The sequence below is a fragment of the Parus major genome, chromosome 6, assembly GCF_001522545.3.
Source record: "Parus major isolate Abel chromosome 6, Parus_major1.1, whole genome shotgun sequence".
NCBI lineage: Eukaryota > Metazoa > Chordata > Aves > Passeriformes > Paridae > Parus > Parus major.
The window spans coordinates 12,169,355-12,195,454 of NC_031775.1; the positions used below are offsets into that span (position 1 = coordinate 12,169,355).

Genomic DNA, 26,100 nt, shown 5'->3' on the forward strand with positions numbered 1-26,100 from the left:
TGAGGCGTGTGGGAGTGCCTCGTTTCGGGTCGCTCCCGGGGATGCTGAATATGGAAGCAAACGTTGACCCGTCGGAGCTGCAGCCGCTGGGGGAGTATGACTTCGAGAAGAACTTCAATCACCTGGCAGCCAGGAAATGGATGGAGGAGAATTGGTGAGAGGAGAGGAGGTTGCTGACCTGGTGCATTCCTGACCCTGGGTAGCCCTGTCGGGTTCAGCTGCTTTTAGCAGATCAGGCGTGAGGAACTTCAGTTCCGAGAAAGAGAAGGTTGGGGGTCGCTGGCTGCATGCCTGAGGCTGTGGAGGATGGGATGCAGCAGTACATGTGGCAGAGCAAACAGTGGTCCAGGTGGTTCTGCAGCTTGTAGGGAGACGGTGACGTGGCAAGAGGACCAAGAGCACCCACGGATGGCCACTGCAGCCCTGGCGCTGGCAAATAGGGCACTCAGCCCTGCCGTGCTGCACTAAAGCCTTGGAAGGAGTGGGATGTAACACAAGGCACTTGAGTCTCTAGCTTACATGAAACTGGCCTTTTCAGACATCCTGTACAGACATCTTCTACCTGTAGAGTCTCATGTGTAAAAGGATAAGGTGCATTGATGTGTTTGCTTTGGATCCTGCTCACAGGCTACCAGAACCTGCCTCATCCCATCAAGGTCTTGTGGAAATCTCCATGATGTAGCAGTTCGCTTTCTTTTGTACAGTCCCCAGGGTTCTTGCTTGGTCACTGTCAGGGCAGGCTTCTTGTGACCAAACCCAACTAGAATAGGAGATCTTTTGTTTCTTGCTGAGAATACTTTTCTGGGGCTACAGAAGTCTGGATAAAAGTTGGTCAGTTTGGGCCTTTTCCTGACTATTCCTTCTTCTCTACTTGCAGGCAAAAGTCTTTTATTTTTGCTGTTATTTATTTCATCCTGATCTTTGGTATCCAGCATTTCATGAAGGAACGGAGGCCCTTCAATCTGCGTACACCACTGATCCTGTGGTCCTTCAGCCTGACTTTGTTTAGGTAAGAGCCTTTGCTAAATCTGGAGACAGCTGTAGACCTTCCCTCAGAACTAGATTGATGGAAAGTTCTGGTTATCCACTATGTCACTAGGGAAATAAATTTTTCCTCTTGAAGGCCCTTTCCACCTAGGGGAGTGACCTGCTTTATACAAGTCATTTATTTCTCACCAGAAATACTCCAGCAAGTCCAATGAGTTTCAAAAGGATCACTGGTGAGAGTACTTGAAAATCACTAGTGGGTAGATTTGAAAGTGAAGCCTGCAAGAGCAGACATTTTCCCTCACTCAAAGGGTGCCTGCCAATTAGAAGTTTATTTGAGGTCTAATTCTCTTTAAAATTTAGATTTCTTTCTCTTCCCCTGAACCCCCCACCCCCCATTTCTCTAATCCCATTGTATAGGAGGTGGGGAAAATTCTGCCACACTCACAGAAGTACAAAAGATTAATCTAAAATGTGTTTTCAAACTGTCCAGTCTTATGGTAAAGGTTTCCTGCAGTGGCCATGAAAATGTTTCAGCCCATGCTCTGTATTTAAACAAGCGGATGTCAGTTTTAGAAAATTCCCCTCATCTCCACAACTTTTGCTGTATATTTGGTGGGAAAAACTAGATTACTGCCTTTGTAACTCCAATTGGCTTTGACAAGGTCAAAGGGACACTGGTTGTCCTCTGTCAGGGTAGGGTATGGCAGTGGTCTGTAAAACCACATGCTGTGGGAGAGGGTATAGCTGTTCATGGTCTGTTCAGAGACAAGCTTGTGTGAATGAAACATACAGGTTGATAACAAAGAAAAATGGTATTTATTCTCATAAGCTGTAGGAGTTACCTGCCACAGGAGGTTATAAGTGCTCCCTGGGCCTGTCCTGTGGGCCCGTGTCAAAAGGTGAACATCACCAAAATTGTCCTCCATTTTTCATCAGGGAGGGCAGCTTCTGCTCTTGTGCCTCTTCAAGCAGGGGGTGTAATGAGGAAGCACTCTTCCATGCTGCTTTGTCTTGCAGGAATAGGCTTTAAATCCTGGATAAAACTTGTTAGAAAGTCTAAGAAGGCAAAAGTTTGTTTAAATGTCTCTGAGATTGCCCTGAGCATCAAGATGGAGTCAACTGAATATCCGTGGATGCAGAGCTGTCAGAGGCTATGTTGAGGCCCTGGGCACAGTGTTCAGCTCTCTTCTGGTTTTCTTGCAGTTTGATTGCAGCCTGTCGGGTCTGGAAGCAGATGGCCTTCCTCCTCCTTACCAAGGGATTTAAGCAATCAGTGTGTAGTCAATCTTTCTACATCCACCCCGTTTCCAAGCTTTGGATGTATCTATTTGCACTGAGCAAACTTGTCGAAATGGGTGAGTCTGAAACTTCTCCTTATCCCATGTGTTTATAACCACTTTGCTTTTACAAGCAGATTTTCTTTTGTAGAAACATCTGTCCAAATGTTGCTTGGAGAAAAGAGCTGCTTAGCCTTGCATATGTCACTCATTTTGTTGCTCCCTATTGCTCAACTCAGATGATACGCTTGCTCCCCATGGGGTTGCAGCCTGATGTTACTGTTGTAGCTTGATCCCCAGGCCAGTGCCTGGACTAGGCAATTCTGCACTGGAATGACCATGGTGAGGGGACAGCAGACAGGCAGGGAACTGTGCTTTATGCACAGTTTTCATAAAAAGAAGTAAAGAGCCAGTTGGAAATGCAGTGCAGGTAGATCTGGGAAAGCAAGCCTGGGGCTAGGGGCTCTTATACTACAAACATGCCAGAAGGTAGGGTGCCCAAATGGTCTTTTTCAATACAGATGATTTCAATGGGAACCTAAGTTTTGGTGGGATCAAACCACATAATGGCTTCAGCATTGAAGCTTGCTTGGTCTGTTTCATGTGAAAACTCGTGCAACTGCTGTGCTTTCACTTGATTAATGATACACCTCTCCCCCAACCCCAGGTGACACTCTGTTCATTGTTCTCCGGAAAAAGAAGCTCATGTTCGTCCACTGGTACCACCACTTTTCAACGATGATTATGAGCTGGTATGGCTATAAGATTATGGCCATTGGTATGGGGTGGAATGCAGCCTTGAACCTCAGTATCCATTCTGTGATGTATTTGTACTACACTGTAACAGCCATGGGCTTCCGGGTACCGCGCTCCATCACCATGCTAATCACCACTTCACAGATGCTGCAGATGACAGGATTTGTAATAATGAACATCTTTATCGTCTTCTGGATGGATGATAAGCTCTGCCAAGGTACCTGGGCAATGCTTTTCCTTTCATCGAGCTTGTATACCACTTTATTGGCCCTCTTCTTCAACTTCTTCATGAAAGCTTACCTGAGTAGCAACCAGAAATCAAAGTTAAATTAAATTAAATTAATGCTTAATTTAAGCAGCTCTGTCCGCAGAGTATGTCAGGAATTGCCAATTGTCCCAGCCCATGCCCAGTCTCATGGGCTGGGAGTCTCAGAGTCAACTTGTCTCTGGGTGCATCTTCCACTGGGTGATGTGTTAAAACAACTAATAAATACTGTCATGTATTGATTGATTTGATGCCTTTTTCATACTTGATCTTTGTACAGAATTGTGAGAGGACTGCTGCCTTCTCTATCTTGACACTGTGTCTTCCTGAGGGTTAGCAACATGCCCAGCAGGCTGTCCCTTTGTGCTCACCCCTTCTGCAGGCATCAGCCTCTTGTGCTGAGTGCGTTTGCTCACCACTAGGGAGCCACAAGTGAGAGAGAGAGATGATAAAAAATTCAGGTTTTTGTTTTACCATCTGAAATGAGCACATCAGTGTGCTTCATAAAACCAAGATGTGCCTCAGAGCCTCACTCTTAGGGTCCAAGCCTTTAGGTGGGTGTTGGCTCCTACCTGGCGAATGAGATTTGGCATTTTAAGGCAGGGGACTGGAAAGTTACCTCAGGGATCTGGGCTGTACTTCCAATGCTGGGAGATGGCAGCAGCCTTTGCCCTGTCCAGCCTTCCCTGACAAGGGCTCCTGCTCTGGACTTGGCAGCACGTTGGGTAGTGGTGTAATAGCACCTTTCTCAGCTGTGGGAAAGGCAGGAGCAGTCAGCTGAAGTACTGGGGAATAAACTGGCTTCCACATTTAGGTCTCTTCAGAGAGGGGATGGAGAACATATGGGAGTAATGGGGTAGTCTCTCTCCTGTATGGTGCTATTTGGGGCCCTTTCTGTAACAGCTGTGGTCCTGGTAAAGCAACTGCCAGCTCTCCAATCTGTCTACAGCTGCCCCAGGCATGCTCCCTCAGCTGTGTTGGGCATCTGTGCTGAATCACACAGAATCACAGAATCATCAAGGTTGGAAGAGACCTTTAAGCACATCAAGTCCAACCATTCACCCAGCACTACCACTGTAACCCCTAAACCACATTACTCAGCACCAGGTCCTGATGCCTCTTAAACACCTCCAGGGTGGTGACTCCACCATGTTCCTGGTCAACCTATTCCAATGCTTGACTACCTTGACAGTGAAAAATTTTTGTAATATCTAATCTGAGTCTCCCTTGTCTCAGCTCTAGGCCATTTCCTCTTGTCCTCTCTGCAGCCACACAAGAGACTAGTCCTCACTTCACTGCAACCTCCTTTTGGGCAGTTGTAGAGAGTGATGAAGTCCCCCTGGAGTTTCCTCTTCTTGAGACAAAGTAAACACAGCTGCCTCAGCCATGCCTCATATGACAAGTTTTCTAGATCTTTCACGAGTATTTCTGGACATGCTCCAGCACCTCAGCATGCCCTTTCTGAAGTGAGGGGGGCAGAACTGAAGGCAGTACTTGAGTTGTGGCCTCACCAGTGCCAAGTGCAGGGACACAATCCCTTCCCCGGTCCTGTTGGCCACACTCTTCTTGCTATAGGCCAGGGTGCCACTGGCCTTCTTGGCCACCTGGCACATTGCTGGTTCATATTGAGCCTAAGTCCTTTTCTTCTAAACAGCTTTCATGCCACTCCTTCAGGAGACTGTAGCTGCACCTGGAGTTGCTGCAACGCAAGTGCAGGAACCAGCGCTTCATCTTATTCAACCTCCTGCAGTTGTCCTTAGCCAACTGATTGAATCTGTCCAGGTGTCTCTGCAGAGCTGTCCTACCCTAGAGGACATCAACACTCCCACCCAACTTAGTGTCATCTGCAAATTTACTGAGGGTGTATTCAATCCCCATGTCCAGATCATCAATCAAGCTGTCAGGACTGGCCCCAAAACAGAGCCTCAGGGAACACCGCTAGCAATTGTCTACCCCCTGGATTTATCTCCATTCACCACAACTCTCTGGGCCGGCCAGACACAAAACATTGAAGAAATGATGAGTTCACAGTTGCTCTTTTTCTACCTAAACTGCCTGACATGGTCTTGGTGCTTCAGAGGTGATGCTCTATGGCATGAGGTGAGCTGTCTAAGCCACCTTGCTCTGCAGGCACTGCCCCCACTCAGCAGTGCAGAGCAGGGCTCTGGAGGCAGGGCTCTGCATCTCCAGAAGGCTTCAGCTAAGACCTCTTTGTAGATCCTTCCATCCAGGCTGCTGGAGTGGAAAGTACCTTTCAAGGGGCAAGAATCAACCCAGTAGAAGGAGGGTTTGCAGAGAGTGTCTTGCAGGAACCCTCTCTTCCCCTCCAAGAGGCATTGCAGCTTTCCAAATAGCCACATCCCTCCACACAAGATGAGGATACTGCCTTTCCAAATGCTGTCAGGCCTTATCCCCCCCGTGCCCTGTGCCTTCTCCAGAGAACGCTCACCATCAGCCAGCCCAGCATCAACCTCTTTGGTCTGCTGTTCCCTCTGGCAAAAGAAGAGAGAAATAAACTTCACAGACCTAGCTAGGCAAATCTTTCACATTGTTGTTATTTGGTAAGTTGTCTGGAGTGCCTACCTGTGTGTGTGAGGAAGTTGGCGGTGCTTTCTGGAGCTTGGGGGCTAATAATAGCACCCTTCTTTCCCAGGTCAGTGCTATTTCCCTGAAGCTTCCTAGAAATGTCTTCTCCTGATACTCTGTGAAGAAAAATCCTTCTTATGTGTGCTGGTGAGCTGACAGACAGCAGGCCTACTTTGGAGGGGATATATCTTGAGGTTTTGTCTATTTTTGTTACGTTGTTTTTTTGTTTTTTTTTACTTCGAGGGCACAGAGAGAAATCGGTTGCCTCCCGTGGAGGAATCATTGCTCAGGGGGAAGCCGTGGTCCCCGCTGAAGGTGTCTTTGAGGACCCTTGCACAGCTGGAGCAACTTGTTTTAGGGGCGGATGAAGGGATCCGCAGGGAGTGCGGGATGCAGGGGTGCAGCCCGGCGGCTCTGTCACGGGCCGGGCAGAGGACGTGCTGCAGGCACGGGGATGTGGCGGGGGCCGGAGCAGATGGAGCTCCAGGCTGCGAGAGCCGGTGAAGCCGGGCTGGGGAGTGGGTGGGAGCGAGTGGGCTGGTTTTTTCCCGGAGGCCGTGTGGGTGTCCCGCTAGTGGGAATTTTTTCCCGGAGGCCGTGTGGGTGTCCCGCTAGTGGGAATTTTTTCCCGGAGGCCGTGTCAGTCCCGCGGGCGGGAGCGCGGCGCCACGCAGCCCGCCGCTAGGTGGCGCCGCCGCCCGCGCTGAGGGCGCTGCAGGCCGCGACGGGCCGGACCCACAGTGCCGGCGGCGCCGGGCCCTGAACGGCGCCTGGGGCCGAAATTAGAGCCACTTCTCACGGTTGCGGACCTATCTGAGCCCAGCCTTAACATGTACAGCAGCGGCTCGGAGTGCGCATCCACTCCGCGCTTCGGGGCTCTACTGGCAGCACGCACCGAGCACGAGGAGCCGGAACACCCCCCCGTGTGAGCAGGACGCGAGCCGGGAACGGTGCCTGCTGCTTCTCGGCTGAGGGGAAGAAGCGCGGCAGTGCTGAGGACACCCAGTGTCGGTGCGCTCCGTGTTAGCCTTCAGACACAGCTGCGGGGGAGTGGAGAGCACAAGCCGTGCTGTTCATGGGGGCTAAAGCCTGGCCTTGAATAAAAAAGTGCAAGGAAGAGAGGATTCAGATAAACGGGATTTTTTCAGACCCTCTCCGTGTGGCGAGCCTCATACAAAGCAATCCGAGAATTAGTCATTGTTATCGATGAGAATTCCCGAAGAAGTTTCCCCTCTTCAAAATGGGGACTGAGGCCAAAAGCCAGGAACTGCACACAGTTAAATCCCCCACTCAAAAAAAAAAAAAAGAAAAACTCCACTCCTCCCAAGCAAACACAAAACCCCACCAAAAAAAACCAACAAAAACCACCAAAACCAAAACAAACAAACCAAAGCAAAACAAAAAAAACCCCACCAAACCCACAACAACAATAAAAACCCCACAAAAACAAAACAAACCAAAAAACCCGTAACAAATAAACATAAACAAAAAAAACACCAACCAACCAACCAACAAAACTGGATCAAATTATCTCACTATGTGTAAGCAATGGAGATGAGCGGGAGCTCTGTGGACATATTAAGAACAGAATCTGGTCAAAATAATCCAATTTTCCTCTCTGCCAGAGAAAGACATGGTGACGGAGAGCTTTGGCTGCCAGTCAAGTGTCTTTTAAGAATGATCAAGATGGGATTTGGGTTAGTACAAAACCCACTGGATAATTATACCCAGAAAGTTATCCACAGTTCACTGTTGAAAAGGAAGGGGTCTGTTGAGTGAAATTCAGGGACATCTGTTGTAGGTCTGTTTTTGCTCAGCACTTCCATTAATGATCTGGATGATGGAGGAGAATGTGCACTTGCTAAATCTGCAGATTGGGAAGTAGCCAGTGACAAAGTTATTTGCCTAACAGGTCTCGAGAATAAGTGGGATCCTGCTAAAATCACATGCTTGGGGTTGCAATATCAACATCTGGGGAGCTACTGGGGGCTCGTGAGAGAGAAGTACTGGATCAGGTCTGTAGAACACCTGCTGTGTTTGTGCTGGACCGGAGAGCATGATGTCCAAGTCCTGGCCCCATGGGGAAGAAGCTGAACGTGAGAGGCTGAACTGGTTTAGCTGCACCAGGCAGGCAGGTGGCATTTGTCAGACAGGAGACATCTCCCAGAGCACTCTGCTGCCAACTTGCTCAATTAGTTATTTGCTGTTGCTCATCTCCATTTTCTGTAGATATTAAGGTTTTTCCCATGGTTGTGTCTCTTGTTAGGTACCATTGTGCAAAGTGCTCTCAGCCAAGAGCTGGTGTGTGGTTTGCCATCTGGTCTGGATTCTACATGGTGCAATACCTCTGACTGCAGAAACAGACCCCACCATCTTCTCCATACAGCATGGGAAGGAAAAACTTGAGCCAACTCGTCAGACTGCAGAGCCACTGGCCACATGTACCAGTTACCTTGTGTGGGTACTGAGTCTGTCCTGCTCAGGAATGAGAGGTATGGAGTAATGTTAATTTAAATGACTGCATGAAAAACCTCAGGAAAAATCAGGACCTAAACTAGGTCTTGACTTTTTCCCACTGGCTCCCAGAGGAGAAAATGAGAACCATGTACTGGAGTTGGCCTTCTGCTTGGCATAGTTGGACATATCTTACATCCACTGAATCCTGGAACAGTCAGCAGCCAAGTCTTGTACTGCTTCCCCCAGCCAAACATCATCTTCTCTGTGTGACAAGTAGAGTACCTTCACAAGCATCAGAGCAGCACAGAGAACCACCAAGCACAGGGTGGAGAGGCAGTGTGTGTGGAAAAGGAGGAGGGGAAAGACCAAGTGTGCAAAGAGATCAAAGAGATCAGCTCTTCATCAATGCAGTGGGAAAGGATTGTGGCACCACACCTGTCTTGGGTTACCAGGGAGAAAAGGTGGACTCTGCTATGAGTTGGGTATTAGAGAGAAGCCCAGGCCCTTCTTTCTTCCCCGAGATGGAAGAGTCATGTCAGAGAAAGGAGCTAAGCGCAGCAGCACCAAGATGAGGTGTGTATTTGGTGGAAAGGTGGCTGGATGTCAGTTCCAGCACAGAATGGAGATTAACCACTGAATCTACTTCAACAGCACTGGTGTCCAGCAGCAAGGTAGGATCTGGGTTACAATGAGACATATGGTCTGGGATGCACTGTGTTTATGTTTTATATGTTTACATTTGGTCTTTGAACCCTTCCACAGGTAGCTGATTCAGTGCAGGATATTTTGGCTCCCAGGTTTTAGATTAGCTCAGAGCAAAGAATAATTTGTTACAGTGAGGATGGGCTGACACCTGTGACTGCTTTCAGCATCTGCTCACAAATACCTTCAGAAGCAACTGCTCCCTGTGGAAGAGACTGGCAAAAACTGAGTAGTTATATGCTTGGTTTGTGAGAACCTCTCACTGTGTCCTGGTGAGGATCCATTCTTAGCAAAGAACCTGCTTTCTCTCTGCATGCTGACGACATTGCAGAACATGGGTTGTGTCAGATTTGCCTGTCCTTTCTGGCAGGACTGTTTGTTGTGAGGATACTTAAAAGATGTGGTTTTTTTCTATCTAAAGAGGAAAATAAAATATTGGAATTGTGTCTTCCCATTAGAGCTTGTGCTTGATGAAGGGAAAGGTGATTGCACTGGGTAAAGATGTCCTGCTCCCCTGCTGCATGTGGAGCTTCCTTGGGCCCTTGGAGGGATCTGCTGCCTCGCTTTACACTGGCTGAAGCATCAGCTTTTCTAGGTGCCTGTATAGCTTGAGAGGGCTGCCTCTGTTTTACAGCTTTCCCAACAGAAACTGAGCAGGGCAGATTGCTGCATCTGCCATCTCCCCTGGGGACCCCTGCTCAGAGCCAGAGTACCTGATGGGATTCCCCTGCCCTGGGCTGTGGGAGCCCAAAGGCACTGGCCCCACCCAGCACAATGGCAAACCCTGAGCCAGAAGAGGCTCAACCTTCCTGCTGGACCGGGTGCATGAAGACAGGAAACAGGGAGGGGGCTTGTTTTCCTTTTCCTACTCTCTGTGTGGACTTCTGTTGTTCTGAGGAGCCAGGCGTTTGATACGTGAGAAACATGAACTACTCTTCCAACTTCAGCTCCTGTTCCAACTCAGATTGCCTCATGCTGCTTCTTTTAAGGATGCTTACCTTTACCTGGGCTACTGGCACTTGATTTCAGAATCTTCAGATGCAGATTTGTGCTTTCAATAAAAACCACACATGCAGAAGCTTAAAGGGTTTGTGCCAACTTTTATTATCTTTTTTTGGAAATGGGATTTGGGGAAGGGAAGGAGATGTGCAAGGAGGAGCTGGTTGTTGCAGATGGGGATGTTTGCGATGTATGCTGGCAGCAGTGTGTCTGACCAAAATGACTGAAGCAGTAAAGCATGACAGCCAGGGCACTGCCTCAGTGGATGTGCTTCCTTTACATGGTTTTTGGTTTTAAGGTCTACTTTGTAGGTTATTTCACATACAAAACAAGAAAGCATATTTTAATGTCTCTATATGTATTTGTATATATATATAAGATATATATACACACACACACATATTTTATATTCTTACAACCCCCAGCTCCTAAAGGTTTCAAGTCTGAAGGGCCATGTGTATATATGCATTATAAAGAGAGGCTAATTGACTGAGACAAGGCTTCCTTACAGGCTGTGTGATAAATAAATGGGCAAAATATCTTTCGTTGAAGTCTTGCACGTGTGCAGAGAATATGGTTCAGCCAAGCACCAACTGGCAACCCCCTTCAAGCTGTCCTGTCTCTGGCTATTTCCTGCAGGGGTGGTGTGAGGCTGCCTGTGCTGTCCCAGGAATTTGGGGGGGCTCACCCCTGTGGGGCTTGGAGGCGCAGACTGAAACATAGTTGGTTGTGCTGCCCATGGGTCAGGCACCCTGCATGTTGGGGCTCCTATTTCCCCATGGGGCTTCCAGTAGACTCTTTAGGTTTATTTTACCATGGAGGAGAAGGTTTGGTGGGCAAGAAGGGAAGGGGTTTTGAAGGGGAAAGACAGTCAAAATTCACCATACAATAGACAAATCTTCATAAAGGTTCGTCTGCCTGCTCATCCTTTTCTCTCTCTCTCTCCCTGTCTCCCTCTTATGCTCTCAAGTTCACTCTCATTCTCTGCAGGACGTACGCTGTTGTAGGGCTAAAGGTCTCCTTTCGTCAGGCTAAGGTCAAGTCCCTGGTTGGCAGAGGGCAGCCCTTCATACGGGCCTGTCCACAGCGTACTGGCAAGGACTCAGGTTGGAAGCTGCTGTCTGCACCGCTGGGTAGGTGAAGTTGGCGTGCTGCTTGGCCTTCAGCCGCAGGCTGGCCAGGCTGGAGTTGCATGTGTCCCTGTACATGTAGGGGCTGGCTGTAGAGGCGTAAGGACAGGCACTGGATGACACAGCAGAGTTGAGGCTTGGGCTGTTCAGATTATTGATGTTTCCCAGGTTGTTGAGGCTAGGGGCCGGTACTCCGGTCACCGCAGTAGGGACCATGGATGAAGGCATGGTCATTGAGGTGATGGAGCTGGGTGGGGAAAACATGGGCTGGGAGGAGAGGGGACTGACGTTCATGGAGTTGAAGAATGGAAAGCTCTTGGCCGAGAGTGGACTGCTGGCAAGCCCCTTAGTGGCCCAGTTGTTGTAGGAATAGCTGGAATACATGTCATCATAAGGCTGCATCAGTCCATTGAATTGGGCTCCAAAGCTATTCTTGCACAATTCGGCCTGTTGGTTCCTCTCTCGTTTCCTCCACTTAGCTCTGCGGTTTTTGAACCAGACCTGCAAAAGAGAGAGAGAGAGAGAGTTGCTCTAGCTGACCTTGTAAGGGGCCTTGCCCTGGTTTCTTTGCCCAGAAAGACAAGAGCAGCTGAAGGGCTGGTGATGCTCCCAGGGAGATGGGAGGCTGAGCATCAGGAAAGAGCTGCAGCAAGATGTCTGGGCTTCAGGGTCATCTCCCAGCAGGAATCACGAGGTGGTCCTCAGTCAACAAACAAAAACCCAAACCACTGCCATTTCACAACACACAGAATAACCCACCTCACTCAACAGATGCCCTTTATACAGGAAAAAGAGAGGGAAATACTTGCTGTATTTCCAAGTGACCACAGCCAGGAGGAGGGGTTGGGATTCTGTGACTTGGGAGCAAAGTATTTGGGGGATGTGGCTTGAAAGCTACTGAACAAAGGAAATAACTTCTCTTCTTTTGACTTTACCTCAGGACTGCCTTGGAGTAGGATGTTGCAAGTCTGTCTTCTAACAGGAAAATCTGTTAGTGTTAGAGGGGTTCAAACAATATAACTTCCTAGAGAGCATGGAAGCTACTGGAAGGCTATTCATGGTGCTGCTAACTCATATTTCTGGTAGCAGAGAGAAGCTCTCACTCCAGCTGGAGCACTGCCACACCATGCCTGTGACTGCACATTGGTTTGGGAACCCAAGAGTGCCCTCCAGCAAGGGTAACGTTGGGGAGTGATGGTACTGCAAGGAAGGGGTCTGCTGTGTCGAGGCAGTGAGCTGGTGGAGCTCTGTGGGGCAGAGCCTGAGCTTTGTATCTACCTGTGTAATTGCAAGGTGGCCCTGGATGGAGAAGGCACCAGCAGCAGGTGTGCCTTCCTGTATGTGGCAGGATGTGTCAAATCTCAAGTACAGACCCTGGTGAGGTGTTTCCAAGACAGGGACATTTTCTAGTGCTCCTAATTCCTTCCTTGGTCTGGGAACAGCTTGGCTTCTTCCCCACAAACTCAGGCCCAGGAAGGTGGAAGGGCTGCAGTCCTACCCGGACTCGTGCCTCTGTTAAGTTGGTCCAGACTGCAATCTCCTCCCTGGTGCTCATGTCTGGATAACGGTTTCTCTGGAAAGTGGCTTCCAGCTCTTGGAGCTGCTGGCTGGTGAAGTGTGTCCTCTGCCTCCGCTGCTTCTTTTTGAGCGAGCCGTCTTCAGGGTTGGAGTCGTCCGTCTGGTTTTGCTGGGACTTCTCAGTGTCTGTGTGAGAAATAGAAAGATGAGAGATATCCCCTGAGTTAACTTGAGGGCTTGGATGAACTTGGGGAGCCTATCCTTGGGGCAACCAGTGCATGCTCAGTGAGGTCCCCTTCCACTGCAACCACCATGAGGGAGTGGTCCCATCTCCCTCCCTTGTCCTTGCAAGCAGGCATCCACCTAGCACGAAAACCAGTGTCCCCTTCATGCAGCACAACTTGCCTTTGTTTATCTGCCATAACAGATGTTAGCTTCCAAATGTCTGGATTTAGATTTTCTGAACTTCCAGTATTTGGGTTTCATTTATCACAGTTCACATGGGGGATAGTGGCAGAACTTACCCAGATCAGAAGGTTCCTACTCTGCTTAAAACTCCCTGCCTAAGGTGTCCTTTATAAAAACTGAACAGAAATTGACACCTATGACACAGCAAAAGATCCACTCATGTTTCTGTGGACAAGTGATGGGAAAAGGCATATTGCAAATTGACACCAAGCTGAGGCTCTTCAGTTAATTCAACCTGAGAAGCACAAATTTTCACTCCCTGTCGTGCTTAGGTGCACATGTTTTGATTTTTAAAAAATAGGGTAAGGCCTCTCTTAGACCTTACCATTAATCACTCCAGCATCTCCCTGTCTTTCTGCTCCTGCCTTTCTCCTGATTCACAGATCCCTCTCCTAGAGGCAGTGTCTTTCGTTTCACTGCCCATTGAATGAACATCTCAAAACTCTCCAGTGTTCACACTGATATCTCACTGAAATGTATAGCTCAGGCTCCTTCTGGGTGTCAAGTCCCAGAAGCCAGCTGCTTCCCTGTGCCACAGCGCAGGGAATACAAGCAGGCATAATGCAGACATGGGGAGAATGTAAATACAAATATCTTCAAATATTTAGTTGTCCTCCACAGAGCGCCCAACTGCTCAAATGTGACACTTTCTTTAATGACGGAAGAAAGCTATAACTTGTGTTTAATTCTGCTGGGAATCAAGACAAGTCATCATAGAGGAAATTTTTTCCAGTGAAAATAAATAATTTCTGATGTTCAACTCCTTCCTCTGATCTAGAATGCAGGTGAAGCATTTCCAAATGAAAATCAGGTCTTCAGCAGGGAGAAGAGTTGTTCTTTTACAATGGGAAATAGTCAACTAAACTAAATAAAAAGTTTTGCAAATAGCTCCCAAATTGTTCCACTTGAAAGAAGAACCTTTAAAAAAATCCTGGCATCACTCTGCTAAAATTGAAATTTTTGTTTGGTTGCAGTTCTTTGAGTGGAAGCTAGTTTCAAAGGCTTCAAAGTCCAGAAAAATCTCAGCATGAAGATGTTTGGTACAGCCCCTTAATGAGTAGGGATGCAAGGAGACAGCATTCTGGAATACAGTTGAGTCAGGGAAAAAAGAGATTCCACAAGTCAAATGGATGTGCTCTGGAATAATTGGCTCTGTCTTTTCCATTTAGTTTTTATGGGGGATGCAAAAGGCCTATAACACCTGATCCCCCACAGAGACTGCTGCAGGAAAGTGCTGTGCCAACAGCGGGTGCTTTAGTGGGGCTCAGACCTGGAAGATGCTCCCATCTCAGGAACCTGGTGCCACTACTCTGTTCCTATGACAGCCTGTTAATTCAGAAATATTTTCCTTCTGTTCTTGGAAAATCCTCCTTGTACTTGCCTTTCTTCGAAGGGAGCAATGCTGGAGTTGCAGAAAGCATTTGCAGGAAAGGTGCTCGCTCTCCAGGGATGAAACCCTGGCTGCAGTCAGTGGTTTGTTCCCCTCCAGCCACTTCTGCTCCAGTAGCATGTCTGATGCTATCCACCAGCAGAAATGTGAGTGCAAGGACAGTGAGATGGCCATTGCTCACAGCAGTAGGGTGTAAGTTGGTTCTTCTGAGCAGGAAGGAGCTATGTCCTGTCCTCAGCATCAGGACCAGTTTGTGTTCCCATCCAGGGTGTACCTGCACAGGAACTTTGCCAGCACACTCTTGAAACAAAGCCATAGGAATTGAAAAGTGGAATGAAAGAGCTTGGTTGAGGTCTTGCAGTACTCTTCTCATTTTCATGAGCCTCTTTGTTTGTGGATCCCATATTCAGCAGTACTCTTGGAAACATGCTCTTAATGTGGATTTTTATAGTGGTTCTTGCCAAGGAGATAAATCTGATTTATCTAGCTCAGTGCTCTAAACCAGTATTGGATGCAGGAGATTCCTGTACTATCCATCTCCAAAAGAGATTAAATGGGGAGTGATTCCACCCATCTGAGCTAGTTGTTAGGAATGGCTCAATACAGATGAATGGGCAACATTTGGTTTGCTCATCTGCACATTAATTAGGAGTTAATTAGGAGCCTGATGCATACAGGGAATGTGTTCTCACCGAAGTCCCTGACAAATATTCATTTCCAAAGGGACTGCTGTGAAGCAGGAAGCTAAGTCCAATACCCTTCTTCACTCATGAAGGAACTATACCAAGAGGGAAAGAAAATGGAGTGAAGAACTGGCTTACAGGCTGCATCTAGGTGAAAGAGGTCACAATGTATCTTGTTTGGTATTTGTCTTCTCAACACCCTCTGGTATACCTACTTTTCATAAATCTTAAGTCTAAGGAGAAGTAGGAATCCCAACTTCGAGCCTTGAAAAATCTCTGCAGTTCATCTTGGTGTCCTCTTTGTTTCCATACCTGCTACCTGTGTTTCTTCCTGTGTGTCATCCCTTTTCTGTTTCTTCTATAAGCAGGGAATAGGTGTCCTCTGTAAAAGGTACAGAGTTTTGACTGATTGCAGTGAGGACCCAAACTGTAGCAATACAGGGAAAGAAAGGAGCCCACAGAAAGGACGTGGGTGCCTTGAATCCATGCTGAGGAGCACAGTATGGGGAGATGTGGGGCAGTTCTTTACCTGCCTCACTTCTCATCCTATCCCCTGACCTGTGCTACCTGATGAAACCTAACAGAAGGGGGTGTCACCAGCCATGCCGTACAATTGTAGGACACTTGAGACCCCTGAGTGCTGAGTCCAGACAAGCAAGGCTTGTGTTCACTTCCTCAGGATCTCTTACTTGTGTGGATGAATGAAGCAGGGCCAGGGAGAAGTAGAGAGGCTGCTCTCTTGAGGGGAGTCAAGAAGTGCCAGAAGTGAAGCCCTGCCCCTGTCTCAGGAAGCCCTTGTCTATTCTGCCTGACACTGATGATGCATGGCTGCCATCAGCCTCTGGTGCAAAGGCACAAGCTGCCAACATCTGCACACAGGTAATGCTGACAGTCACCTCCCAGAAACATTTTATTTCTACACTGCTTAAGACAGTGGGGAGTGATGTAGCCACATGTCCAACACTTATTGTCACCCCAAAATAGGTTGTAGAATATATCTTGTACATGTTCGCCCACTCAGTGAAACTACTGTGGCCATAGCTGGAATTAGCTGCTCAGGCCTAATGGAAAGAAAAGTCAATGCCTAAATTGGCACTTCTACCGCATGCCAGGGTGGGCTCAGTTGGGAAGGCCACTTGAATGGAGACACTGCCATGCATCCAAAGCAGCTGACAAGGAGCCACTGAGCTTGGGGATGTGCCCAACTAAGGTACGTGTGCAGTAGGGAATTTGTCGGGTGGATTCTCTGACTCTAGTTATCCCAGCGTAACTCCCTTCATGATACTTTCTCTGGGGAATTTTAATCTGCATCATTATCCTTATTAGCTTTTGAGTGCGGGTGAGCCTGGAGGCTTTACACGGAGAGCAGCGGGCTGTCCCCGGCCTTCACTCCCTCATGCTGGCACTGGCAGAAGCAGCTTTGCATTGTCCTGACATCCAGAATGACAAGAGGTAGAGTGGTAATGGGACAGATGTAAAATCCAGCGGAAACCATAGCATTTGGTAGATGATTTCTGAACAGGTGTGAATGGTTTATCAGGCTTCTTATTCAGAGCCTGATGAAGAATTCAGCCTTTGGGAATGGTCAGAACCACCTCTGTGGGAGAGCAGCAGAGCAGTGCACCAAGGCACAGGTGAGGAGAATTTTTCAGTTAAAGCAGGAGCAAGACAGTGCTTCCCTTTCATCTTAATGCTTGAACCTGGAAAGTTCAGCCTAAGGTTTACCTTTACCATGGAAAGTTTAAACCCAAACAATTTAAACAGAGGTAAAAAAAAAATAAAAGAGCAGTTTAAAATTAGGTGTAGTCTTCTGTGCTTTGAATACTTCCTATGTAGTGGGAGAGCTCTTCTGCTCTGGGGAGCCTGCTTAGGCAAATACAATAAAATCTTAATTGGGCTATGACCTGACTTGCCTGGCTCTGGCCTGCCATGGGCTTGTACCCTTGTGAGCAGTGGCTTCCTGCAGCCAGGGCCAGATGTCCCCACCACTGGGTTGAGGTTCTCACCCTCCCAATAGCTGTCATTGCAATATGGACCCTTACGCCTTTGCCCTGCTTGTTGGCACAGCCATGCTGCTATGGCATTTTGCTGGCTCCCAGTACAACGGGAAACTGTCCCTCTGGGAGCACTGCAGCCAGCTCCTGCAAGCCATTGGCCACCCAGATCCCCCCACAAGGATGGCTCAGGGCTTTTCTCGTATCTTGAGCCTCGCACTCACCGCTGTGGTCCTGCCCTTTGCAGCTGTGCTCGTGTTGAGGAGTTCCAGAGTCTGAGAGAGACAAGGCTGGGCTGCGAGCCTCTGCGTCTGCCAGCAGGTTGAAATCCATGGGGCAGGGATTGGTGGTGGAGAATGAGGAATCTGAAAAACAGTAGTCACAGTGTGATCAGAGAGATCAATGTGTGTGTGACCTCTCCTCATCACCTCCAGTAGGGATTTGCCTTGAGGAAAGGTCTAGGAAAATGAAAGGATCCCAGTGTGATCCTTGGACACCTTTGAGTTTCTTGGCTGGAAAATGGACATACTGGGCTTTCAGCTGAGCTTCCCTATAAATCAAAGATCATCTAGTGACACTTCTATTTGCAGCCTTCAGAGAAAGAGCCTCCAATTTATAGGTGACATTCAGACTGAAATAGCAACGCCGGGAGCATGCTGTGTAATGGAGATCTGAGGAAGTGGTTTTGGGCCAGCCAAGGGCTGTTAGCACCTTCCCCAGTCATCCCACCTCTCCCATCCTCCCTGCCCAGCTTCCCTCCTCTTTCTCCCTTGTTTCTCCACAAGCTGGTGAAGCCTAAGTAAAGCTGTTCAGAGAGTACTACATGCACACATCCCAAAAGAAAAGTATTCCTGTGCCTAGCACTGATAGAAAGGCAGATCTGCCTGCACAGCCACTGCTACAAGCAGAGACCCAGGCAGTGCAAGTAGACTCCTTTGAGGTACACAAGGACCTCTGGAACCTGAATTAACATGGGAATCACATTTCACACACTTAGGTGCCTGGGAACGAGTGGTCCTGGCTGCAGCAAGAGCTTGCTTCCAGCATTAGATCATCCTGACTGGACGCTCCGCATGTCCCCTCAAGAGACTGGCCTGTGCTGGTGAGCCATCTTCCCTGGCTGAAAGTATCCCAACTGGGAAGCTGTCAGTGCTGCTCCCCACGACTGCAGGAAGCATTGCGACTCTTCTGCCACCTCTTTCACAGCTCTCTGTCCCAAAATCAATTCTTTTCATCATTCACTTCCCAATGGGACCCTGCACCATCTACCTGTATTGCCTAAAGGAGCTCAGCTGAGAGCACCACTTTGTTCTGGACCACATTAGATGCTCATGAAGAGGCAGGCATGAGGCTTCAGTGTTCCAAGCCTGGCTACATCCCCTTGAAAAGGTGAGCTGACCCTGTGTTAACCCCTATTATGAATTTTGGATCATAATCCAGCAAAACACAGGATGCTTCACTGCCACTGGTGCACAGTTTATGAAGGCTGGATCACTTTGAGGGGACCACAGCAGCTTCTGAAACTTTGGCCACTCCCAGCTGACACCTCACCTTCCCAGCTAGGGATCCTTTTCCTCTAAGACACAACAGCTGATACACTGTGTCAGGATCTGGGACCTCTGGGTTTAGGGAAGTTTGGACCAGGTATTTGGGATTTTCAAACTTTAGGAGGAGACCAGTTGAGAAGGCTAGATCCTGGATGGTGAAGGATTGCCCAGCCCCTCAAATCCATGCGTGTCAGGGAGGGAACGTGCTGAAGACAGTCTGGACCATGTTAGTTTTTAGACATGTAAACAAAAGATTAATCACATAGCTGTTGTACCTCATTTGGAGGTGGATGACAGTGACTAAGAATGTATTTTCAGAGCTGTCTAAAGCCTCCTTCAGTCAATTTGCACAAGGCTGCTGCCAGGGCCCTTGTCAGGGCTGATCCCCATACTTGTAGTGTGTTTTCCAGGCTGTGATGAGAGGGAAAGGAGCCATTTCTAATGGTTATCTGGCTGGCTTCTGCAGCAGATCTCACTCACAAAACCCCTGCAGTTTTCCTTGCTCTTCACTTTGCTTGACCTCCACTGCCTCTCCCAGGTACTGGTGGGGTAGTCTCAATACTAACCTCAGTCAGTGCTCTCCGGAAGCAGCACAAAATGAACCAGGATGTGGTTCTGGATTCCCAGAACCTTTGCCTTGCTCTGGGCTTCTTCTTTCCTATGGGAGAGAAATGGCAGGACTCTGGCTTTGCCATGAGGCTGGTTTCCATTTCCACTTTGTGGCAAGCCTGACCTTTGATGTCTGCTGGCTGTGTTAAGCTCCTGGCAACAGCCAGGCACAGCCCTGTTGCATTCTGCCATGTGTACATACATGAAGTGATGTGACAGAGGCTGTGTTTTCTTTAATACCTTTGCATGGAGTAGGAGAGTCCATCTGCTGCTGATATTGCCATGGCTTTTAGCATTGCTCTCAGAATTATGCAGAAACGCGCGGTGAATTAATTCCATGGATTAAGTCTTGATTAAGATGTGTGTCACTTTGCTGTCTCAGAATTTATTAAGAGCCCTTCTTGAGTCTGCAGCAGATGGAATTTCTGCCCAATGTTTGTAGATGATAATTTCCCCTCTTCTACTGCCATTTGCATATGATTGCATCTGTCAAGCACAATTTCCTCTCTTCTAGAGCCTGACTCTCTACTGGACGATTTAAGGAGGAATTCAGATCCTTGCCTTGCTGTAACTCAAGGACAGTGTCCTCCTGTGCAGGGTCCTGTTTGCTCTTTTTTCCACATCTCGCATTGCTTTCATCTGTACAAACTAGAGCAAAGATAGGAAAACCCAGGGGGGAGTATCTTACATAGACAAGGGTCCATAGGCATAAATGACAACACAAGGTACAAGGCTCAGGAGAGCCTAGTCCTGGTATTGAAAATTTATGCCCCATCCTGGATTGCACCAATGCAGTGGTTGCAAAGTTCATCCAAGCTGCTGGACACAACATAGCATGTTTGGCCTGCCTCAGAGATACAATGGGCACTTAGATTAAAACTGGTTATGAAGTGTGGCCAGTATTCAAGTTTAACCTGGGACTTGTGGCTGAGCACAAGTTTGCTTTGTGAACTGAACTAAAAAGCAGGAGGATTTCAGAGAGATGTTGTATGTTTATATGTAATTGCATAACCTATTACATGTGCCATATGTGGTGGCATCAGGGAATGTCTTCTCAATTTGCTCTGAGCAGGTCACAGAGAAGCAAAAGCATGGGGAGAGAGGGATCTTCTCAGCATGATTATAAAAGTAGGGAAAATCTGCAGTGGTGGCTGCATGTGTATTTACCCAAAGGCAACCCCATGCTACTGACACAAAAGGCTGTAAAGTATTCTTCTAGATTATACACCCTTTTGGATTTTAAAAAAAGGAGCTTTTGTCCACATTGGCTAGATCTTGCTGTAGGCAGAGACATTAAGAAAGTCAACGCTAACCTTCATGGCATTTCTACTAAGTTGTTTGCCTGGTCTGAATGAATCAGTGGAATTGGCACCTCAGAAATATTTTTAGATTAAATCAAATTTACCATCTTGATCTGACCCTTCATCTCACTTTCTTTTAACATAAAAGAACAGTTTCTTTAGGGACAGCTCCTGTATTAGCAACAAGCAGTCAGGCTTGCTCAGAGGCTTCAGCTTTGTAAAACTAGCCATGGCTCCCAGTCTGCTCCAGCACCAGTAACTCCCTCCATCGATGTATGCTATTGCCCCTGAGATAAAGGTTCCCAAACCTGTAACAACCACATCTCTTCTTCCAGTCACTGCCCATGTGCACCCTCTCCTTGGTGCCCGTGTGAACTTGCTGTGGCCACCTGTGCAAGACCCTTCAGCCAGCCAGGGAATTGCCATCTCTGCTCCACGGATGTGGTGGAGGGCAGGGGAAGAACAGTCCTGGCTCTAGGCCTTTTCTCTTTTAAAAGGATTCCCTTTCTATTTCTGTGTCAGTTCCTGACTTGCCAAGCTGGGGTCATTTAGGCAGTAGAAGAAGGACACTTCTCCATGAGGAGGGCAACCTTGTTTATCTGAAAAGAGAAACAAGGGTCCCTGTGACCCACCTCCTAGTCCTCAGTAAATCACTGCTCCATCACCTGGGAGCAAAGAGGTTTTGCTTGTTTTTTTTCCCTTTGAAGGGGTGGGAAGGAAACATAAAGGCTGACTTCAAGCAAAGTAAGGCTAATTATAGGCGTGGCTTTTGTGATGTGAGTCTTGTCCATGGAGAGCTGCCTAGAGACTGACTTTCGTGTGCTGCTCAGCTCTCTGCACTGCCATTGGCAGCAGCCTTCTTGCTGGACTTGCTTTGGCAGGTTGATCTGGAAGTGAAAAGCTGCCTCTTGCATTGTTTCGATGTTATTTGACTTCCCATGGGCACACAGGGGTGCTTCAGCAAGGACCTGATGCTTCAGGTTCCAAGATAGCAGCACAATGACCACTGATGGCCCAAGGATAGGAGGGAAGCTCTAAGCTGGCCTCTCTGGAGCAGATCAGCACAGCCCTATGGACCTGTGCTTTTCTTGCCTCCAGCCAGGGCCAGAGTAGCTGAATCTTCTGCTTGGAATTGCTGATCTCCACAAAGAGTTACCCCTCAGGCTGAAAGGTGCTCTGCAATCATCTGGGGGGAAGTGTCCTTTCATTCTTGCATCCCCTGAGGTGAAGGTATGATGTTACATTAAATTCTTAGGGTCAGAGCTGTCTCCTCCTGCTCCATCAATCGCAGAAGTCAAACTACTGCTGATTGCTTGACTCCTCCCATGCTTGTGTTCCCTGTGTGCCGGCTTATTTTCACAAGAGACAAACATTTGGGACTTGTTCATGGAATTTAAATGTGCATTTTCAGGAAGATGATCTGGCTCTGTACTTTGGTCCCTGTGAGGGGCTGAGGTAAGGTGGAACAGGCCCTGCCTCTCCCTCTGCTCCTTGTCAAAGAAGAAATGATTGTGAGTGTGCCTGTTCTCTTGTGGAAGAGCATTTTGTTCTCTGGATACATGTGTTTGTTCAGGCGATGGTGCCATCAGAGTGCCTGTGGGCTGGAATTACAAGTGCCACATCAGCACAGCACATGAATCGTTCAGCAACCAAGAGTCAGATTCTCTGCTGGCCAACACAAGTGCTGCCTGTGAGGGGCTCTTTCCCCACTGCTAGAAAGCAAGAACAATGGGGTGCAAAATGAGTTAATATTTGTTTCCTTGAGACTATAGAAATATAACTATGGGGAGACCAAGGTCACCCACTGCTAAACATCTCAGTGTAGCTTTAAATCTCTAATCTTAATGGAATTGCAGCAGGAACCAAGAGCAACCATTAATCACTGGAAGATAAACAGCAGCAGCCAACTGGTGACCCGGAGCGCAGGGCCATTATGGGACAGGAGAGCAAGCTGCCTGCCTCCAAAAACATCAGGCTGTGCACAGCCTCAGGCTGCCTGAGCAGTGGTTTCGGGTGCACACTCAGAAGTGGATCATCGACCTCCAGCAAGGGCTGAGTCACAGGTTATAATAAACTTTATTTCTCGATTTAGTCCCTACAGCTGGGCACTAACCCCTGAGCTCCTGAGGGTGGCTTCGTAGCGGTGTGCTGCTTTGAAGCTTGGAACACAGTTTAGGGATTTTATTCCTCTCATCAGTAGGAATTGCCAAAGCTCCCTGAGGCACATAGTGGCTTTGTTGTCAGAACAAGTTGTCTGGCACTGCCCCACACATGGATTGGGCTGCAGAGCACTAAGAGCTGTGCGTGGTGCCACTGAACTGCAATAGCCCAGGCTCTCACTGCCAGGCTTCCTGGCCACAGCCGGCAGCAAGGACCTGAGAACTGGCAGCTCTCTGATGAGGGGTCCACGTTATTTCTCTTTTTGTGCATGGCTCTAAAGAGAAGTTCCCAAAAATGTGAGGGGGGAAGAGGGTGAGGAGGTAAGGTGCTGCCACTGACTTGTCTTATAATGTAGGTAAAACTATATGACTGATCTGGGATTGTACCCTTCATCTCAGAAATCACATAAATGAGCATATCTGAGCTGGTGGAGGTAATGAAGTTAAATTATTTTAAGTGCTCCCAGATCCTCAGATAAGAGGTGCTAGGAAAATGCCCAACCATGCTGGACACTGCCTATTGCATTTCCTGGGGGCTGGAGGCAGCCTGCAAGATGAGATCAAGCCACTCACTTCCCTCACTTTGACATAAACCTCCAGCTGCAGAGGAGGATGATGGCTGAAACCGCTGCTCTGGGTAGCAGAGGGTTAATAAACTGCCTGTATTCCAGAGGATTATCACAATGGAAATGTCCCAAGGATTGACAGCTCCATACCCATGTCCACAGCAAAAAAAGCCCACAATGGAATGTGTCCTGTTCGCTTATTTGATGGGCTGCACTGTGCCCCTGTTGTGTGGAAGAGCCCTGATGTCACCATGCCCCATACACAGTGCATCGTTCTCCACAACAGGTGTGTCTGCAGTCCCCTGGACTGGTGCAGACCCTGCCAAGGTGAAGCATTGGGTTCTGCAGAGGCAGGGTAATGTGCTTGGGCTTGGCTTAAAGCAAATTCTTTGCAGTATTATCTTTGGACCTCAGTGCTACCCTTAGCATACCTGGATTGTTTCTGAAATAGCGCACAAAATTTGGGAAAAATAGCTAATCTTAGCATAAAAGAAAAGCCCTGCCAGACTTTCTGCAAAGTTGTTTTTTCCCCTAAACTAAACATTCATAGTTCTTGCATTCTTGTTAGCATTGTGCTTCAGGTCTCACTGTGTCCAGCTGTTTTTCCAGTGTCCCTTGAGCTCTATGTCGCTGTGGGGTGTTTGGCACCTTGGATCTATCAGCCAGAATTGGGATTTTCTTTCTGACAGATGTGCAGTTATATTAATAAAGCTACGCTTTGTTATGGCTTACTTTGTTTGTTAGGCGTCTGGAACAAAGTAATTCAGTAAAAAACTCAGTTTTGCCCAAACAACTTTCCATCTCACAAAGTTGCTGGCATGGTGTGGATCCATCATGCAGGAGTGCTAGGAGTGAGAGCATGGTCCCACGGTTATGGGAGAAGGAAAGTCATTTAGGGAAATTAATACCTTTGTTTTGGGGAAGGGAGAAAAAAGACTGATTTCAGTATAGAAATTACTGGAAGAAGAAATGCCTGGGAAAATCTTGCAATTGAAAGAAAGGATCTTCTTAAGTAGAGTGTCAGCACTGGCCTGGCCAGAACATACCGACTCTGTTCATCCCCACCTCCCCCTGCCCACTCCTGCAGCACCATCGGGCTGGCTCCAAAGCAACTTGTGGCACTACTGAGGGATCTGTCTGTGTCTGCATGAGAGAAATAGCTGCACAGACACAGTGTACAAGGGATCGTGATCTGCTCTTGCAGAGCCAGGAGCAAGATGAGACAGTTGCAAGCCAGGATCCCGGGCAGGAATGAGAGGTGCAGGCAGCCTGTCTGCAGCTCAGCTGAACATGCGCTCCTCATGCAGCAGCAAAGGCCACCGGGGCCTGGCATCAGCAGATAGGTATGTGTTGCTGTATTTAGTTAGGAAATTGTATAAATTTGACTAATTATTCTGACAGTCAAAGGAAACTGGCCTGATTCCTATGGGGGCTGTGCTTGCAGAAGCTGAGCAGGGTCATTTCTGTATCTCTGTGGCTGTAAAGTTGGCTCATTTTAGGGAGGCCCAGATAGCTCTGTGACTCCAGCTGCTGTTAGGAGATTTGTATGCAGATGAAGGGCAGTGGATGAATTAGATGTTATCAAAGATGTAAATTATTCTCACAATTAGTAAACAAGCTCAAGAAAGTTCCTCATCAAGTGGGTAATGCAGGGGGTTGAAGGTTGGGATGGATACTCTGCCACCAGCATGTCACACCACTATGGCTGTCTGACCTCCGTGCTCTGTAGAGCTGCCAGTGTCTGCCATCCATCACCAGTTCTGGAAATCCTTTCTGGAGAATTTCAACTTGATCATAAACATTTGTTCTATGACAGAACTCAGCAAAGCCAGCAGCTACAAAGAAGCTTTTTTGGGGGAAGGGGTGGTACTAGATCGTTGTTTTAAAACCTGTCAGAGTGGGTTGCAGAACTGCAAAGGGAAAAGGGGTAACTGCCAGGAGTTCTGTGATGGCCCCACCAACCACCGTGGCCAACAAGGAGCTCTGTTGGTTAAGGAAACGAGCCCAGAAAGTGCTAGCTTGCTCCGAGGGATGTGTTGTCTCAGTGCAAACCCGCAGTGCTGGAGAGAGCTGATGTCTGCCGTGCTTGGCTGTAAAGTTTCCTGATGATTTGTCTTTTTTTTCCCCCCCAAGTAATTTGTATTTAAATTTTTTTTAAAGCTCTCTGGCAGGCAGCTCCTTGCAGAATGAAGACTGCCGTGAATAAAACAAGTGGATGATCTCAGCTCAGAGTATCCCTCCCCTCTTCCTTTCGATACTGCAGCTGCTAGGGCTGGGGCAGGAGGGGGATGGCTCCGGGAGGGATGCTGGAGCTTGCTCCCTCTCCACACTCTCCATCTTTATGGACCTTGCAACATGCCCTGAAGGTCAGCCTGTTTACCCAGACACTGTTTGAAGGGGCCGAGGGAGGCAATTAGCAAACACACGGGGCCGATCCCGCAGTGCTTCGCACACGGCCTGTGCCGGCAGGATCGGGCCCGCGGATCGCCCGGCTTTCCTGCCGCGGGCGTTGTGCGTATCGGGGACGAGGAGAAGAGAGGGCGGCTGGATAAGCAGAGAGGGCTAGCAGCCCTTCTCCAGGAACCTCTCGCCCAGAGGCCCCACTCAAGGCCGCGTGTGTGTCGCGTCCCTAAATCCAGGACCCAGCAGCCACTGCAAAAGCAAAACCAAGAGGTTTGACTTTGGGACTCCTGAAATGTGGGA

General features: G+C 48.3%; 2 protein-coding genes across 2 annotated transcripts in view; one reads left to right on the plus strand and one right to left on the minus strand.

Moving 5' to 3' along the window:
- ELOVL3 (ELOVL fatty acid elongase 3) lies at window positions 1–3,534 on the plus strand. The gene is made up of 4 exons (XM_015632552.2): window positions 1–154; window positions 878–1,009; window positions 2,194–2,345; window positions 2,935–3,534. The coding sequence occupies exons 1-4, from the start codon at window positions 42–44 to the stop codon at window positions 3,354–3,356; spliced, it is 819 nt and encodes a 272-aa protein (XP_015488038.1). The 5' UTR covers window positions 1–41; the 3' UTR covers window positions 3,357–3,534.
- Window positions 3,535–10,113: 6,579 nt separating this feature from the next.
- PITX3 (paired like homeodomain 3) overlaps window positions 10,114–26,100 on the minus strand; it is a 22,009-nt gene continuing 6,022 nt past the window's right edge. Inside the window, exons 2-4 of the mRNA XM_015632493.2 lie at window positions 17,440–17,580; window positions 12,661–12,866; window positions 10,114–11,663 (exon numbers count right to left, since the gene is read on the minus strand). Of these exons, the coding sequence (XP_015487979.1) occupies window positions 11,100–11,663; window positions 12,661–12,866; window positions 17,440–17,548 (879 nt within the window). The 5' untranslated portion in view covers window positions 17,549–17,580 and the 3' untranslated portion in view covers window positions 10,114–11,099. The remainder of the gene's footprint in view (window positions 11,664–12,660; window positions 12,867–17,439; window positions 17,581–26,100) is intronic.

What these genes read in the sequence shown, in the direction of transcription:
- ELOVL3 (XM_015632552.2), top strand. Translation starts at nt 42, where the DNA reads ATGCTGAATATGGAAGCAAACGTTGACCCGTCGGAGCTGCAGCCGCTG. An exon ending in AAATGGATGGAGGAGAATTG is followed by an intron (nt 155 to 877) that starts GTGAGAGGAGAG and finishes CTCTACTTGCAG; the next exon opens with GCAAAAGTCTTTTATTTTTG. An exon ending in TTCAGCCTGACTTTGTTTAG is followed by an intron (nt 1,010 to 2,193) that starts GTAAGAGCCTTT and finishes GTTTTCTTGCAG; the next exon opens with TTTGATTGCAGCCTGTCGGG.